Raw genomic sequence first — 18,506 nt, 5'->3', positions numbered from 1 at the left:
ACTGAAAATCATTGGGCTATATGACAAGTTATTAAAGAGGTGTGAGTAAAGGTTATATCTAAAAATTTCCCCCTGAGTTTTATTCCTCTAATATATTTTATCTCCCTGAGGACTCAACTACAAGAACAAACAAAAACACAAAAATTTTTACCTAGATAAAAATTGTTGGGTCAGTGCTCCTGATTATGAATTAGATTTAGATACTTAGCAACTAAGTACCATAAGGGTCCATAGTAACTAGCAGAGTGGGAATTTTGAAGGACCCTAACAACTACCCACATAAAACAGATGTTTCACTTTAGGCTTTGTTGTTGTTTTTCAGTTATGTTTCAGTCATGTCCAACTGTTTGTGACTCCATTTGGGGTTTTCTTGGCAAAGATACTAGAATGATTTGCTATTTCCTTCTCTAGCCCATCTTATAGATGAGAAAACTAAGGTAAACAGGGTTAAGTGACTTGCCCAGGCTCAAACAGCTAGTAAATGTCTGAGACCAGATTAGAACTTAGGAAGACAAGTCTTTCTGACTCCAGGTCCAGCACTCTATCTACTATAACACCTAGCTGACCACTTTAAATTACTATGGGAGAAATATTTGAGATTTTTGCCCCCGTAGGAACTAGCCCAGATCTAGATCAAAAAGACTGGATTTTTGGAGAGAATTTTCATTTGTATGGACATAAGAAAGGATGGACTGGTCACATGGAGAGAGTGAAGAATAATTTATGGACAGTTTTTGTGCTACATTAACATGGAAGAGTGAGATGTAAAGTGTATGCAAGGAAGGCCCCAGCACATCGAGGGGCCTATTTGCAGGAAGTTTATGGAAGGATGTAGAAAAGTGTTACTTACAGGACAGATAGGCATGGATAACTTGCAATCTGTATCACTAGAGAAAACATCCACATCAGTAAGATATTTGTACTAGAATATTTTCACTCGAACAGAAAAGGGGGAGAAAACCCTTTCAGTAAAAGATCACAAAGAAGTATCCCACATGTCCTGTCACTTCAAAGAAGTGTAGAAAGATCTGCCATCTTAGATGGTACTAAAGAACCATCAGTACATGGGAGAGGCCTTTTCCCATAGTCATGCAAATTTTATGTCAGCAATTACAAATTCCTTTAGGGATTGCATCTACTTAACTTTCTTTTTCCAAGATGGAACACAGTGCCATGCAAATTTCAGAGCATAATATATATTAATCATGATGATGACTTGGCTCTATTGCCCTACTCAATTAGTCTTCGGGTTTCATGAATATTTCACTATTTAGCATGAGTTTGTAGCATCCATTTGTTTACTCCTGACTCAATTATAAAGGCACATGTCCCAATGATCCTGAAAGAATCACATGGAGCAGCTCTCTTTAACTCAGTATAATATCATTCTGCAAGAGACTATATAATTGCTCACTGTCCAGACAATAGACATAAATGCAGAGGAATTTAATTTTCAGGTCAGATTCCATTAGTTTTTGTATCTACAGCATTATTAAAATCCACATGCACTATAATTGGGATATCCATCGATCATCTACTCATCTTTTGCAATCCAGTGTAGTAAGCCACTATATTGGGGTTTTTGTCATGTTTTTCTGTCTCTGAATTCACTGAACTCTGAGATCATAATTAATGAACTTATTATAATGAAATGTATGTGAGCATATGGAAGATAACCACATCTCAAGTATTACTTTGAAATCTAAATGGAAGCTTATAAAGAAGACAATCAGACAATAGCATAGGAGGAAAATCTCGGCATATATTTATCTGTCTATCACAGGCTATGGTGCCATGGAAAATATGCATGACTGATGACTATCAAAAAGTTTTCAGATTTGATGTTAGATGTCTTAGATAAATTTTTATCATTGGACTACCTAGAATTAATTTGGTTTTTTCTCCCTCTAATTATATTTTTTTTTGGAGGGGAGAATGAGGGCAATTGGGGTTAAATGACTTGCCCAAGGTCACACGGCTAGTAAGTGTTAAGTGTCTGAGGCTGAATTTGAACTTAGGTCCTCCTGACTCTAGGGCCAGTGCTCTATTCGCTGTGCCATCTAGCTGCCCCCTATAATTATTTTTAATGAAAAAAAAAAACTGGTAGGTAGGTGGTACAACAGATAGAGTGCCAAGCCTAGAGTCAAGGAGACTCATCTTCCTGAGTTCAAATCTGGCTTCAGACACTTACTTCTGTGTGACTCTGGGCAAGTCACTCAACCTTGTTTGCCTCAGTTTCTCCTCTGTAAAAATAAACCAGAGATGGAAATGAACAATCACTCTAGTATTTCTGCCAAGAAAACTCCAAATGGGGAAATGATGAGTTAGACACAAATGAAAATGACTGAACAGTGAAAAAGTCAGCTGCAGAAAGCTAGCCATATAAAAATCTCTTGAAGTACAACTAATTTTTTAAAAATTTGGATCTATGTTTTCACCAGCATTTGGAAATCCTAATGTGGAAAATCTTTCCCTTGATACAGATCAGTTATTCAGCAAATCAACATGCACTTATTATGAGCTTACTATGTACCAGGTACTGTGCTAAACACTACAGAAAACAGGAAAGGCAAAAACAGTCCCCAATCTCAAGGGGTTTACGTTCTCAGGAATTCATTTGTAACTTATGGTCTTAGAAAAGTTGCCTAGGGCACTGAAAGGCTCACAGTCCTTGGCATATATAGTAAGTGCTAACTTTATGATGGGATATATACAACTCGTCCATGATCATAGTATGTATCAGAGGCTACATTTGAATATCATGCTGATACCCTATTCCCTTTGCCATACTATTTAGTTAAATATGGCAATTAAATACATTAACAGTTAAATTTGACCATTCTAAAAGCATTGAAGGTTCAGAATAAGGATAGGGGCTTCTCAGTTTCCCTAAAGTTCAGATATGCTTTTCATCTGAAATGAAATTGCCCTCCTCTATACCATGGGAGTCACTAATGGGGTCTTTAGGGGAGGAATGGACAATCAATAAGGGCAAAATTCCAATTATTTTTTCACTGACTCTCTACAGGAATGGATAGACCACAAATTACGCTGGAACCCTGAGGAATATGGTGGAATCAGCTCCATTAAAGTTCCATCTGAATCTCTTTGGCTTCCTGATATAGTTCTTTTTGAAAAGTAAGCTATCTTAGAGGGAAATGGGCTAAGGAATTAACTCCAATACTCAAGGGGAAAGTTTGTTTTTCTACTAACTTAAAATGTAAAACACAACCCTATTTTTCAAGAGAAAGACAAATATGGGTATGCCCGTATCCATTTTTCATAGTTTTCATAAGATTTAATAGCTTAAAACTGTATTTAAAAAGTATTAAAACAGGACTTGTTGGGAAGCCCTGAATAAGTATATACAGAATAAATAGAAACATATACAAATTAGTTAAATACAAGGTAGTTTGAGAGGGAGGTCACTAGCATTTGGAGGGATCAGGGCTTCCTGTAGAAGATGGTGCTTGAGTTGCATTGTGATGAATGAAAAACTTTGAGATAGAGTTTCTGGGTAATTAATAATCAATTTATTAATTAGGCTAGCAGGCAATCAATACATTGATGGTCAGTGGTTTCTTTCTGTAACCAAAGATAAGATATGAAGAGCCTGAAAGCTTTAAATAATCCTTGAAAGGGAATTCCCTTGACAACTGAAAATCAAGCCTGATTGGTGGACATTTAATGAGGCTGTGGGCTAGAATTCTTCAGTTCCTCCCACTGAGAATATCTTGATCATGAGACTCAGTAAACTCCAACAATCTGGGTAGCGGAATCCATTTTCATCCAGACCACTTTACTTGGTTTTCTCCTTATGAGCTGGATCACCCTAAATTCTAATGGAGGGTTACAAGGACAAGGGCTCTTCTTCTAAGGGTAATAATTCAGTCAGACTGGATTTTGTTTACACTCTAAACAGAAGTTGTCTCCTGACCAAGACTGAAGTGCATGTTCTTTCAGGACTGGGACAATCTCATCAATCAGTCTTGTCCTTCAGAGATTGACTTTTTATAGGATGAAATGAGGAAATAAAGGAGAAAAGTCTAAAGCCTAATTTAATAATTATTAATATAGTAGTAAAATAATAATTTCATTATCTTAAGAAGAAGAGAGGGCTTCTATGAGGGAAATGGGAGGATTTAGAGATGGAGGGTACCCAAGAGATTTTATTAACCTTTAGCCTACTCTAAACCCTTTATTTTTTAAGAGAGAGAGATGAAACCCAACTGTCTCTCTTTCAGCGCCGATGGACGCTTTGAAGGCTCACTGATGACCAAGGTCATAGTAAGACACAATGGAACCATTGTTTGGACTCCTCCATCCAGTTACAAAAGTTCATGCACTATGGATGTGACATTTTTCCCATTTGACCGACAGAACTGTTCAATGAAGTTTGGTTCCTGGACTTACGATGGCACCATGGTTGACCTTGTTTTAATTGATGAGAATGTTGACAGGAATGACTTCTTCGATAATGGAGAATGGGAAATACTCTATGCCAAAGGCATGAAAGGAAACAGAAGGGAGGGTTTGTATTCTTACCCGTACATTACATATTCTTTCGTTCTGAGGCGCCTGCCTCTCTTCTATACCCTTTTCCTCATCATCCCCTGTCTTGGATTGTCTTTCCTGACAGTCCTTGTCTTTTATTTGCCTTCTGATGAAGGAGAAAAACTCTCACTCTCCACATCGGTTCTAGTTTCCCTGACTGTTTTTCTCCTAGTGATTGAAGAAATCATCCCATCATCTTCTAAGGTCATCCCTCTGATTGGAGAATATCTGCTCTTCATCATGATTTTTGTCACCCTGTCCATCATTGTCACGGTCTTTGTTATCAATGTTCACCACCGCTCTTCTTCTACTTACCACCCCATGGCCCCTTGGGTAAAAAGGTTGTTTCTCCAAAAGCTCCCAAAACTTCTCTGCATGAAAGGCCCCATTGATCGCTACCCCTTCCCAGATGTGGTAGAAAACCAGCCAGAGGCTAAAGCAAAAATGCCAGCAAAGCAGAAGCAGAAACAAATGAAAGATGGAGAAAAAGTACTGGTCGCCTTTCTGGAAAAGGCTGCTGAGTCCATTAGGTACATCTCCAGGCATGTGAAAAAAGAGCATTTCATCAATGAGGTGAGTGAACTCAGAAAACACAGAAGTCAGAGCCAGCCAGGATTAGAATGCTGATAATAATAACTAACAATAATAATAGTTCACGTTCATATAGTGCTTACTACGTGCCAGACACTTTATAATTATCTTCTCATTTGAGCCTCACAACAACCCTAGGAGGTAGGTGTTATTTTTGTAGTTGAAGAAAACAAGGCAGATAAAAGTGAAGTGACTTGCCCAGGGTCACACAGCTAGGAAGTATCTGAGGCCAGATTCAAATTCAGATCTTGATTCCGGGCCTATCCACTGTGCCACCTAAGCTCATCTAGCCCATCTCTGTCTCTCTCTCTCTCTCTCTCTGACTCTCTGTCTCTGTCTCTTTCTCTCTCTCTCACGGTTCAGAAACAGCATGGTAAGGTGGACAGAGCTCCAGTCTTGAAGTCAAGGAGCTGTGAGATTCTGACCGGAATCCTGACTCAAACACATTCTAACTGCGGCTCTGGGCAAATCACTTATCATATCTAGGCCTCAGTTTCCTCATTTGTAAAATGAAGATTTTGGACTTAATGGTCTCTAAGGTCCTTTCCAGCTCAAGAGCTAAGATCCTATGAGGACACTGAGATACGGAGAGAGATTCAATGACTTGTCATGCCCCATGTCACACAAGCAGTAGTAGCTAGATGGTGCAGTGCACAGAGCACCAGGCCTGGAGTCAGAAAGACTTTTCATCCTGAGTTCTAATCTGGCCTCAGGCACTTACTAACTGTGTGACCCTGGGCAAATCACTTCACCCTGTTTTCCTCAGCTTCCTCTTCTGTAAAATGAGTTGGAGAAGGAAATGGCAAACAATTCCAAAATCTTTGCCAAGAAAACCCCAAAAGGGGTCACAGAGAGTCAAATGTGACTGAAAGACAACTGGACAATGATGTCATACAAGTACTAAAATATTGGAACTGGAATTTGAACACAGGTCATCTGATTGTATCTACCTTCACTATTTATATGATTCTACCTCATTTAATCAAAATGAAATTTTTATAAAATGACTAATACTGGTTTTATTCGATCAGTACCTGTGATTTTGCCAGTGCATACAACTCTCAGTATGGAAACTCCTTCCACAGATGCATCGAAGCAACTCTCTGTAACTTAGAATCTTAGAGAGCTGGCTGGGAGCGAAAGACATTAAGTGACTTGCCTGTTGTCCTATAGCTAATTGCGGGAAGCAGGACTTGAACACAGATCTTCCTGGTTCCAAAGGCAGTCCTTGAGCCATTATGTCATTTGTTGTAGTTCAGTCCTGTCCAGCTCTTAATGACCCCATCTGGTGTTTTCTTAGCATAGATCCTAGACTAGTTTGCGATTTCCTTCTCCAGCTCATTTTACAGATGAGGAAACTGGGGCAAACAGGATTAAGTGACCTGCCCAGGGTCACTCAGCTAGTAAGTGTCCTGGACCAGATATGAATTCAGGAAGACTCATCTTCCTGACTCCAGGCTGAGCACTCTAACCACTGAGAGACACTTCACAGGGATTGTTGTTCTGAAACTCCAATAAGGTAATACATGTAAAGCACTTTGCAAGCCTTAAAGGGACATAGTAGTATCAGCTAATTACTATCACTCCAGTTTTCTCTCTGCCTGAAATGGTTTTTTTTCTTAATTAAGTAAACCCTGAAAAAATATATAGGATCAAGGCAAGAAGTTTCAGGCTAAAAGTTCACAAAAACACTATGAGAAAAAGTAAAACGGTCAAGGTACAAAGTACAAAGTACTGTTCATTCTGATCAACCGCTATTCCATTCTTGAGTAATCTAATTTTACATGTTAAGTTGGTTATCCAAAGCCCTGGTGGTTTCTCAGTTTTCACAGGATGATGGGTTATTTCATCAGCAGGATTTAAAAATAAAAACTGAAAAAGAGTCCAGGTTTTGATTTTTTTTCATTCCATTAACATTATTTTGTTAACATATTTGGAAGAGCTCTTCACTAAGACAGGAGAAAAGTTCCAGCCTGAATTGACTGAGTTCTGTGGACCATAGCTGTTTCATGCAGAGTACTTTCCAAGACAAATATAATATCGTAAACTCTGACTATACGGTATTGGCTTAAGTCAGTGCAATATAGTATGTTGTAGCTCAGTCATTCAGTTGTGTCCAACTCTCTGTGACCCCATGGGGTACGCAAAGATACTGGAGTAGTTTGCCATTTCCTTTTCCAATACGTCCCCATTTTACAGATGAGGAACCAGGACAGATAGGAAGTAAGTGACTTGCCCAGGGTTACACAGCTAGTCAGTGTCTGAGGCCAAATTGAACTTGGGTCTTCCTGACTCCAGGCCCTGTGCTCGATCTAGTCACCATACTGCCTCACCATGTGGTATGCTGACCATGAGGACATAAACTTACAAACCATGATGGGAAATTCCTCTACCAGCACAAACGCATCAATAACGCACCCACAATCCGTCTGTAACTGAAGGTTTTAGAGACTTACTTCAGGGAACTTCTTCCTTCCTTCAAGTCCCAGCCTTTCCCAATCCCGCGTGATATTAATGACCTCCCTCCATTAATTATCTCCGATTTATCTTGCACACAACTTGTCAGTATGCAGTTGTTTGCTTGTTATCTTTTCCATCAGACCTTGAGCTCCTTGGAACCAGGGACTGTCTTTGCCTCTCTTTATATCCCCAGCACTCAGCACAGTGCCTGGCAAACAGTAGGCACGTAATAAATGTTTATTGACCAACTCCAAGTCCAACATGCTCTCCACCATGTCACTCTGCAGCTCATTGCAAACAGAAGCACTATAAACCTGAAACTTACAATCATGCAGCCTTCCAATGAAGCCAGGTGAGCTACTCACTGTCTCTGCTCTATTAAAATATCATTTTTATCTTTTGCAGGTCGTCCAGGACTGGAAGTTTGTGGCTCAAGTCCTCGACCGTATCTTCCTTTGGCTATTTCTGCTAGTATCGATAACAGGTTCCGTCCTGATATTTACTCCTGCTTTGCAGATGTGGCTTAACAGTTATCACTAAAAATAATTTTCTGTGATGGTTTCAATAATGCCATAAGGTTGAAGCTATCCCTTAGAATCAGCGTTTAATCAGCATATATTCAGAAGCAGAATGAGCATGCTTGTGAAAATGGCTCTGATCCTAAAAGTGGTCCTGGCTCAGAGTACATTCCTGCCCAGGAGAGAAGCTTCCTGAATACGTGTTTACCAATAAATGATTTTGTACTCTTGGGTCCCCATTGGAGTGAGGGATGCACAAAAGGGAGGAAGTTTCCTCAAGCTCCCAGTCAAAGCTACAACTAAGGCTGGGTGGCCAGAGCTCTGGCCAAGGGTGGCAAGATTTAGAAGGAGTACTAATAGTGCTTTTAGTTTTTCAGTAGCATAGAAACAACTGAGCTGAACGCTTAGCTAGTAGGAATAATTAATTAAAATAAGAAACTACCAAATGACCAAACAACTCCCCACAGTGGCTGCAACTCAAGTGAACTCTTCCACAGTTCAGCCCTACCTTGTCTGCTCACTCTTCCTCAATTGGCAGCTTCCCCAGCAGCAGCAGTCTTGTGGACTTCTCTTGTCTGTCACCCTCTACTGACTGAATTGAAGGTATTTTCAGAGTAGATTTGATTCTGCTTGCCCCAGGCACAAAAACTACCCGTCTTCTCTCTGCTTCCACTTCTAAGTTATTTATCTTATCCAGAGACAGGTTAGAAATACAGGTGCCCAAGGAGTAGGCATCTTAAAAAGCACCAGGGAGGATGGGGAAGCCTCAAGGTCTAAGAGCAGGGCCACCCATTGGCTTTTCCTAGAGCAGTTTTGAGCAGGAAACAGTAACAGAATTGGGGGTTTGGGCTATATTTCTCACTTCTCCTGCACCTGGTAGGGAAAGAGATGCTCACCTTTTGCAGGCAAAAAAAGATGTATGGGGGGAGGGGCGGCTAGGTGGCACAGTGAATAGAGCACTGGCCCTGGAGTCAGGAGTACCTGAGTTCAAATCCAGCCTCAGACACTTAACATAAAAACTAGCTGTGTGACCTTGGGCAAGTCACTTAACCCCAATTGCCCTCCAAAAAGCAAAAAAAAAAAAAAAAGATGTATTGGGACTATACCACAATTAAATCCACTTTAAAACTACTCTGACTCAGAGGCAGCTTGAAGTAGTGAATAGAAAGCCAGGCTGAGAGTCAAGCAGACATGGGTTCAAATCCTGCCTCTGAAACATACTGGTTATATAACTAGATAAGTCACCTATCCTCTCCTTCCTCCACCCAATTCTCTAAGGCTATATATACATTGCAGAGAAGGCGATAGATGATTTGCCTTGATAACAAAAAAGTTCCTTACCCTGAGATCCCCATACTGATGATATAGGTAAAATGAAAAAGCATCTATTTCTCTCTCTCTCTCTCTCTCTCTCTCTCTCTCTCTCTCTCTCTCTCTCTCTCTCTCTCCATAGATACATATATACACACATATATTATATATATATATGTATACATACATTCATATCTATAGATCAACTTAGAGTTTGCAAAACTCTTTCCTTACACCAACATAGTTTACCAATGAGGTATTCAATTCAATAAGCTTTTATTAAGTGCCTACTATTTTCCAGGCACTGTGCTAATTGCTGGAGACACGAATAAGAAAAAGAAGTCAGTCTCTGCCCTCAAGGAGCTTACAATTTAGTGGGGGAAGACAACATACCAAGGGAAGCTGGAAAGGGACTGGGACACCAAAGCGTCCTGGTGAGGGGCACCCTGTTCAGTGGAGTTGAAACCAGATAGAGCTGCAGATGGAGAGGGGAGTGGGCTGGAAGTCCCATCTCTGTCTTCTCTAAAGGAAAGCTTTGGGAGGAGTTTAGTGTTCCACCCTTTAGCCCTCCAATCAGGAGAATACAACTCAGGGAAGTTAAGAGATTTTCTAGAAGGTGTACAAAGTTCTAAGTGATGGAACTAGAACTTGATTGACCCCAGGTCTCCCCACTCCAAATACAAACATATTAGAACATGTACATCCAGATGAATGGTGCTCTTCAAAGCAAATCCCTTGATAAATCTATTCCAACAATACCATCATTCCCCAAAGTGTTCTTGGAACTCATTTTTGGGAAGTAGAAGAAATTCACCCTATGATTTTATAAAGCCATCTTGTATTTGCCCCAACATGGTAGTCTCTAGGATGATGCTGCCCCCCACCAGTGCCTGATCCCACTCTCATTCATGAAACTAGGCCTTAAAATGAGTTTTGGTTGTTTTCCAAAATCAAAGCTACACGCCAACAATGAAAATCTGCCACCACTGAGAAGGTACCAAAAACCCTGAATTTGCTAAAAGGTCACAGATAAAGACCTAGAAAGGTCCACAGAAGCCATCTAGCCCAATTCTCACATTTTACAGATGAGGAAACTGAGACCCAAGGTCTCACTGTTGGAGAATTCCTCAACCCTGAAGTCCCAAGATCCACCTTGGTCCTGTTGGGTTTGACACAGCCTTCGGGCAATATTACAGACCACAAAATAAGCCTGCCAGGTGAGGCTACTCAGTCACTTTCCTTATTTGGGAGGTCGAATGATGGGGACAAGATGTTAGGTGATTGTGGTTGGGGGAGAGAATATGTTAACCTTGAGTTTGCAACTTGTTAACCTTGTCATGGGAGCTGCCTATGATCAGGTATATTCTGGTGGGGATGTTTCTTTATAATTAATCCCATCTGACCTCAGTGGGATTTGGAGGTCTTTTGTTAATTCCCATCAGAATATCTAATTCTCCAACGAGGTGGAGATCCCTTTCAAGATATCATCTCTCTCATCCCAGCTTATTCTGTTGTTGGAAAAAAAAATACAGAATGAGGGTCTGTCTATTTACACTACCCTATAGCAACCTTTCTTTAACCTCTAGTTACTTTTACTGGGGAGATGTTTTTCCCAAGCTCACACCACACAAATTTTCTCCATTTCCTCCACAACACACAGGTAGAAAATGACAGAGGTGAGATTTGAACCCAGGCCTCTAAATTCCATTGTACCATGAAGAACTCTCAAAAGGAATTCCCACAGACGTTTTAAAATGCTTTGACAGGGACTGACACCTGTTAGAACATGCACACGGCATCCAAAGGAAAGGTGTTGTTTACTCAAATGCATCTACATTCCAGTATCCTTAAGAAAGAATTAACTTCACTTATTAGTTGTGTAGTAGATGTTAATATGATCTGTGAGTTTGTGGTTCTGGACAATGTTTCTCTTTTAATTTGCCTGTAAACACAGTTTAATTTGAGTTAGTATTGATGCTCTCAAAGAGGCCTGGTTACCCAAGTAACCTATGGTACTCCCTTGAAAGCCCTAATCAGACAAAAGGATGAAGATGAAGGTGATGATGATGATTTAATCACAAAAAAAAGATAAGTTCAATATGAAGATTTAGATCTATGAAAACAAGTCATATGAAAGGTAACAAAAATCCTTCAAATACTAATAGAGATTCAAAACTGTTATACATAAAACTCTCACATACACAAACTTTATCCTGGGTACCCAAGGAATCTAGGGAGATAGTATATAGGAAACTCTGCTTGAGGAAGAATTTTCTTCAATTACTTTAGTTTTTCTTGAAGTTTTTAAAAAATATCTCCAGTATTGGGCAAAACTATAATCCCTACATGATTAGTAAACAGTCTTGGAGAGTTGCTGAGACTAAAAAAACATCATCAGAAGTGAGAAGCCTCTGAATTGAAGTAGGCTGGTCCTTGGCAAGACAGACCTACATTTCTCTGAGTCTGTCTTGAAAGACTTCCAGCTGGGTAGGACCTGTCAAAATTGGTATCCTCCTTTGAGAGCCTAAGGTCATCTGCAAACCCTCAGGAAGACTTGAGTGAAGGTGGTGGTATAATAGAGGGTGCCAAGGGGACAGCTGCCCTATGAGAAACCATGAAGGGACTGCCAAGGTAATTTTTTCAGATTCAGATTTTTCAGATAGAGCTGAGACTTCAGAAAATTTGATTTTGGTGTCCATAAGACAGAGCTAATAGGTCTGTTGCCACTGAACACAAGTGGTAAAACTCATATACTGTATCTAATGACTTGTGTTAGCTCCCATGTATATGTTTAATCACACGTGCTATCTTTCATGTACTTGTACATGTGTTAGCTCCCATGCATGCATGTTAGCTTCTGTGTTTGACTATGTGTACATTTGACCATATATGTGTATACTGTAAATCTAACGTATTAAAAAAAGTGTAAACTTAATTCATTTATAAAAACAAAATTAAGGTGTGTTTATTATTATGCATTACAATAAAATGAGCTGCCTTAAATTTTTTTCTGAATTTTGTTTTGTCAAAAGGAATTCTTTTACTTGATTTGTTCAAGGAAACTTAGATGAGCGGCAGCTAGATGGTGCAATGGATAAAGAACCCACCCTGGAATCAGGAAGAACTGAGTTCCAGGTGGCTAGGTGCCACAGTGAATAGAGCACCAGCCCTGGAGTCAGGAGGACCCGAGTTCAAATCCTACCTCCTTCACTTACTAGCTGTGTGATCTTGGACAAGTTACTACTTAATTCGCAAAGTATACACACACACACACACACACACACACACACACACACACACACACGAAGACATAGAACTTTCCCCCCTGGGCTACCTAATTAACATCCATTCTTCACTTCGGGAGTTCTAAGGCATTAACTGTTTTCTGCTTTTGGGTTCCCATAGGGCAAAGATATGGAGGAGGCAGGAGGAAGTTACCCAGTGAGCCAAATATGGGAACAAAGAAGTACAGCTTCCCTAGACCCTCTTCCATTTATATGTGCCTCAAGCTGTTCCATTAAGGTTTCTTTTTTAAATTCTAGGCTGCCATTTAATGTCCAGGGCAGGAAAGAAGAAATAAACATGAGAAACTGATACCAGTGGTTTCTCTTCTCTAAACCCTCACAACTAAATTCCTCTCTAAGGCCTTTAAATGCGTAGATTTCCCAATAGCTACTTTTTAAAAGAAAAAATGAATCAAATTATTTTGAATATCTTTTGTTACAGTGAAATTTATCATGAGAAAAAGGGAGTATTCAAACTTTCCTGGATAGACTTTGTAAGACTAGAGCCATGCAAATCATCATTCCCCCCCCAAATCCCTTATAAATTCTTACTTTAAAAATCTCTCATAAAACTCATTAAATGCCTTCTTGTTGTCTATTAATAATCTTAGGCAAACTTCACATAGTCTGCAAGAGAGTTGTGTTCACATTAAATAATGTGTTGGGATCCCTTACAGAATCAATTTGCAAGCTCTTTTATTTGGATAAGAGTGTAGAAACCTAGGTTCTAGTCTTGATTTGGCCACTAATTATTTGTTTGACCTTGCATAAGTGCATTAATGCAGACTTAGGAAAATTCCAAGTAACGATAGTCTAGTACAGGGGAAAGAAATAGGGAGTATACGATGAAGCAGTAAAACCAGCCAGCTTTATTGAGTGGGTATACTTACAACATGAAGAGCAATCAGATAGGATGTTGGAACTAGGTGAGATCTTTTGAGACCTCAGTGCACCCTGTTGGGGTCCAAGAGAGAATGGGATACCCTTTCCCCCCAAAACCAGCAAAGTCTTGGATTTTTATAGGATTCTTCAGTGATGCAGTCTGGTCTCAGTCACTAGCTGTGTGACCCTGGGCATGTCACTTAACCCTGTTTGCCTCAGTTTCCTCATCTGTAAAATGAGCTGGAGAAGGAAATGGCAAACCACTCCAGTATCTTTGCCAAGAAAACCCCAAAAGGAGTCAGGAAGAATCTGACATGACAAGAACTGGGAAGTTGGAGAAGGGAGTGAAGAGCCTTGACCTGGAAACTAGTGCTGATTTTTATGTGGGTGGGTGGGCAGAGGGAATTCTGATGGGTATTTGATGACTAGTTGATATTCAAACTCTGCCTCCCTACCCCGACCCCCACACATACTCTCCACCCTTAGGGAAAGGGGGCTTTGTCCTTTATTACAGATCTTACTGTGACAGGGTTACAAGGGTGCTTTCTTGGCAGATTCTTTAGCAGGGTAGAAAGGCTCCTGGAGTTGTACTAAGTGATTGTTAATGTCTCTTCTGCCTGTAATGTCATACTTTTCTCATTTTAGAAGCATAGAGCTGTTATATCTTTGCTAGAAATAAAAATTCTTTGAGAGTAAGGATTGTTTCATTCATATCTCCAGTGTTCCCCAGGTGCTTAATAAATGCTTTTTCCTTGACTCTCAACTGCCAGGATAAGTTCTTTTAAGAATTTCTCTTTAGTAAGTTCTCTTCTCCACTGACAAAGGTCTCACCCATTAAAGCTATTTCCTGCCTTGGATGCTGCCTTTCTTCTGTGTCATTTAAAAAGTGTTTGTATTTACTCCTTTCCTCAAATTATGTCTCCTCCTAGATAGATATGTTATCTTCTACTTAACTGTGTGCAAAGAAGAGCATCCCTCCCTTCCACTTCAGTCTCCCATCTCCTGCTGCACCTGTCCTCTGGGGGAAGAGGAGTGGTGCCCTGGTCACATCCTTCACTTCCCAGTGACCCTCAATTCCTGTAGATCATCACCTAACCCCCATCCCCCACCCCACCACCTGATTTCTCATTCCTATCCCCCCTAACCCTCCTACCGTTAAGTTTCACCCTAATTCTACCTAGTCCTTCCACTGTGCCCTCTGGAATGTAAGCAACAAACTTTACTTCATCTTAAATCTATTCCTCTCCCACTCCTAGCTTTTACTGAAACCTTGATCCCCCCTAATAACAACCTTTTACTCATTCTCCTCAGCTCATTGCTCAAGGCAGGGGAAATGGAACAGTCCTTGCTCCCTATTAATACCTCCAAGTTTTCCCCCTTCTTTCATTACTCAGTAACCTTCCTGCCTTTGAGGTTCATGCTATTCTCATCTACTACTGGATGCTGCCACAGTTGCTACAGAGCCCCCCAGGTCATTCCCTTTTCTTGCTCAATGAATTCAATACCTGACTCACAATTTTTCTCTCCTTCCTGGGAAAATTAAAATTAATCCTATACCATTTTCTTATTGACGCTATTCACAAGTAATTGATTTTGTCCTGTAACTGCGTAAGTCATGGCCCTTTGTCTCAGAACTTGAGTCAGAGATTCAGTCGGCATTGAAAGAAGTAGATTTTCCTAAAGCACAGGTCCATCCATGACAACCCCTCCTCCACTCGATAAACTCCACCCACTCCCTATTGCCTCAAGAATCAAATACAAAATCTTCTGTCTGGTGTTCAAAGCCCTTCATAACCTAGGCCCCTCCTACCTTTCCAATCTTCTTACGCCTTCCTCCCCAGTGGGTACTCTTAGATCTAATGACACTGGCCTCCTGGCTGTTCTATGAACAAGATGCTCCATCTCTTGGCTCTGGCATTTCCTCTGGCTGTGCCTCTTGCCCAGGAATGCCCTTCTTCCACTCTAGCTACTGGTGTTCCTGGCTTCCTTTAAGTCCTGAATAAAATCTCACCCTCTACCAGAAGCCTTCCCCAAACTCTCTTAATCCCAGTGCCTCCCCCCTTTCCATTATTTCCTATTTTTCCTGTATATATCTGTCTGCATGTTGTCTCCCTGCCTTAGATTGTAAACTCCTTGAGGGTAGGAACTATCTTTTGCCTCTTTTTGTAACCCCAGTGTTTAGCACAGTGCCTATCACATAATAGGCAATTACCCTTTCCAATTCAGTCAAAAACCTTTTTTTTTTTTTACACCTTAGTCTGGGGATACACACACACACACACACACACCTTTGCACTTAATTTAATACCTCATTATCTACCTCTGGGTTTCTGTAATTACATCCTGGGCTGAGGTGTGGGAGCATTAGAAAAATTCAGGGATAGCTCAAGTTGGTTCCAGAAGATGACTTGAATTTTTACTGTGGCATTTATACCTTGGAAATCGGGAACTGTTACAAATCAGGACTTGATATATTGTTTTGTTGACTGTTTGGATGAGAAAAGGATGGAGAAAACATAAATAATGTAGATTACACTTAAAAGTATGTCTTGCAAACATTTTTACACCCACTCACCTCCCTCACCCCTCATAGAACTGGTTGTTAAACACTATCACACTAGACCAACTCTTCCTTGCTGCCCTCTATAGACCAATTTCCAGGTTTTGTCCTAGACTTACTACATAATTTATCCCAATCTTTTTTAGCTACCACACTCACATATAGTGATCAGAGGCAAAGGAGGCAGAAAAAGGTAACCCTTTGAGGTATTTAGCTTTTTAAAAATGTGTCCTAACAGATATTCTTAAAGAAGAATTGTAAAGAAATAAAGGTAGCCTAGGGCTTTTCTCATGGAGGACAGCTAGGTGGCTCCGTGGATAGAGTACCAGGCCTGGAGTCAGATCTGAGTTCCAATGTGGCCTTAGACATTTACTAGTTGTAGGACCCTGGGCAAGTCATGTTTGCCTCAGTTTCCTAATCTGTTAAAGAGCTAGGAAAGGAAATGGTAAACCAAGCTGGCATCTCTGCCAAGAAAACCCCAAAATGGGGTCACAAAAAGTAGGACACAACTGAACAATGACAGAAAAAGTTCTCCTAGGGATATTACCTATGATAGGTTATACTGAATTCCAAGGCAATATTAAGTTGTGGTATTTTAGGACTCTGGGGTATAAGAGAAATAAACCACAGAACCATGGGATCAGCAGTTTATAGGATCCTGGTTTCCTCATTTGTAAAATGGTGATAATGCCCTCCATACCTCACAAGCTATTGTGAGGAATATATCTTATAAATCTTAAAGCACTGGGGAAATGAGATTTTTCTATCTGTGTATAGATAAAAAGATACAGATGCAGACATAACTATAGATACCGATTACATATATATATATATACATTTTATATTATGTGTGTGTATATGTGTGCATCTATGTGTATCAGAGACAAGGTGAGAATATTTCCCTAGATGTGGCTAAGTAAAATTTCCATTGTTCCAGAATGCCAGTCAGAAAAGCCAGGGTTTTTCCACTCCAGAAAAATGTAAAAAATCTTTAAAATGCTATTGTTAGATTAAATTGAGATAGTCTGACCAGGCTCCAGGATGAAGAGAAACCCTCCCTCCAATTCTGTCTATACTTTTTCTTGTTCCCAATATCTCATTTTTGGCTTCTTTCCTCACTCATCTCCCTACACACTTTTCCTGGTTTCTTACCTGCTTTCCATCCATCTTCTTTTAAGCTGTATTTCTCTTCTGAATCATCCTGGAATTTCTCATGATTGTGCCTTGATCCCTGGTGAATTCGCAGAATTCTCTTTTTTCATGAGAATGAAAGGCATAATACAAATATGGAAGATAGATCATAACACACATAACTGCTTCCCTCTATATCGGATCATGCAATAGCTTCTTTTAGCTCAGTGGCAGCTGGGTGGTACAGTGGATAGAGGGGTAGGCTTGGAATCAAGAAATCTGAATTCAAATCCAGACTCAGACACTTAACTGATAAGTTACCCTGGGCAAGCCTCTTAATCTTAAATGGTTTGCCTCAGTTTCCTCATTTGTAAAATAAAGTTCTACCTCCCAGAGTTGTTGTGAGGAAAAAAAGGAGATAATAATTGTGTAAGGTGTTTAGTATATTGCCTGATGTATAGTAAACACTATATAAAAATTAGCTGTTATTATTTTATTATGATAATATTATCATTATTAACCCAAAGTAGAAACTTTAGGAAACATGGCTCACTTTCTTCCAAAGAATAATACTTATTCAGTATGGCATATCCTTTGTAAAACGCTTTATTCAATTTTCCTTCTGTCTTTATGAATTTCACTAGTGACTTATCTTCTTATTAGGCACATGCATAACCTTTCTCTTTTGGACTTTTTGTCTTTCAGTCTTTTTTCTTTTTTTGGCAAGTGACTTGCCCAGGGTCACACAGCTAGTAAGCGTCAAGTGTCTGAGGCCGGATTTGATCTCAGGTCCTGTGCTCTATGCACTGAGACACTAGCTTCCCCTTTCAGCCTTTTCCTTATTTCCGACTTTCCTCTTCATTGTTTGGTCCTTGTTCCTTCCAGTGCCGGGGCATGCACCTGTCCTCCTGGGGGAGTCCTCAATCTCCTTGAGGTGAGGTGATATAGGGGGACACCCAGAGTAAGGGTCACAAGGAAGTCAGTGCCTATATCGAGGTTTCTAGTCTCCTTTTCTCACAGGCCCAGAAAGAAGCTTCCAGTATCATCTATACTGCCTAATCTGCTTCTCCTCCTCTTCCCTTTCCCCCCATTTGCACAGCTGCACTCTCTCCTTCATATAGTTGGATATATATTTTCCCTGTATTCTGGGATCTAGAGGGTTCGGGCTGAATCACTGCCACAGAGTAGGGGTAAGCAGGAAGGTTCAGGTAGAGC

The 18,506-nt window shown here is 40.2% G+C and overlaps 1 protein-coding gene across 1 annotated transcript in view; it reads left to right on the top strand.

Annotated features, from left to right (window-relative positions):
- Positions 1-9,122, top strand: part of CHRNB3 (cholinergic receptor nicotinic beta 3 subunit) — a 43,170-nt gene extending 34,048 nt beyond the window's left edge. Inside the window, exons 4-6 of the mRNA XM_069075387.1 lie at positions 3,029-3,138; positions 4,245-5,127; positions 8,011-9,122. Coding sequence (XP_068931488.1) covers positions 3,029-3,138; positions 4,245-5,127; positions 8,011-8,145 — 1,128 coding nt within the window. The 3' untranslated portion in view covers positions 8,146-9,122. The remainder of the gene's footprint in view (positions 1-3,028; positions 3,139-4,244; positions 5,128-8,010) is intronic.
- The last annotated feature ends 9,384 nt before the right edge of the window (positions 9,123-18,506 follow it).

This window comes from Petaurus breviceps, unplaced genomic scaffold (genome assembly GCF_028583685.1).
Source record: "Petaurus breviceps papuanus isolate PSGF00001 unplaced genomic scaffold, PetGlider_PUasm1.0 90919, whole genome shotgun sequence".
In the NCBI taxonomy this organism is placed as follows: Eukaryota; Metazoa; Chordata; class Mammalia; order Diprotodontia; family Petauridae; genus Petaurus; species Petaurus breviceps.
This window is presented reverse-complemented; position numbering and strand designations above follow the sequence as displayed.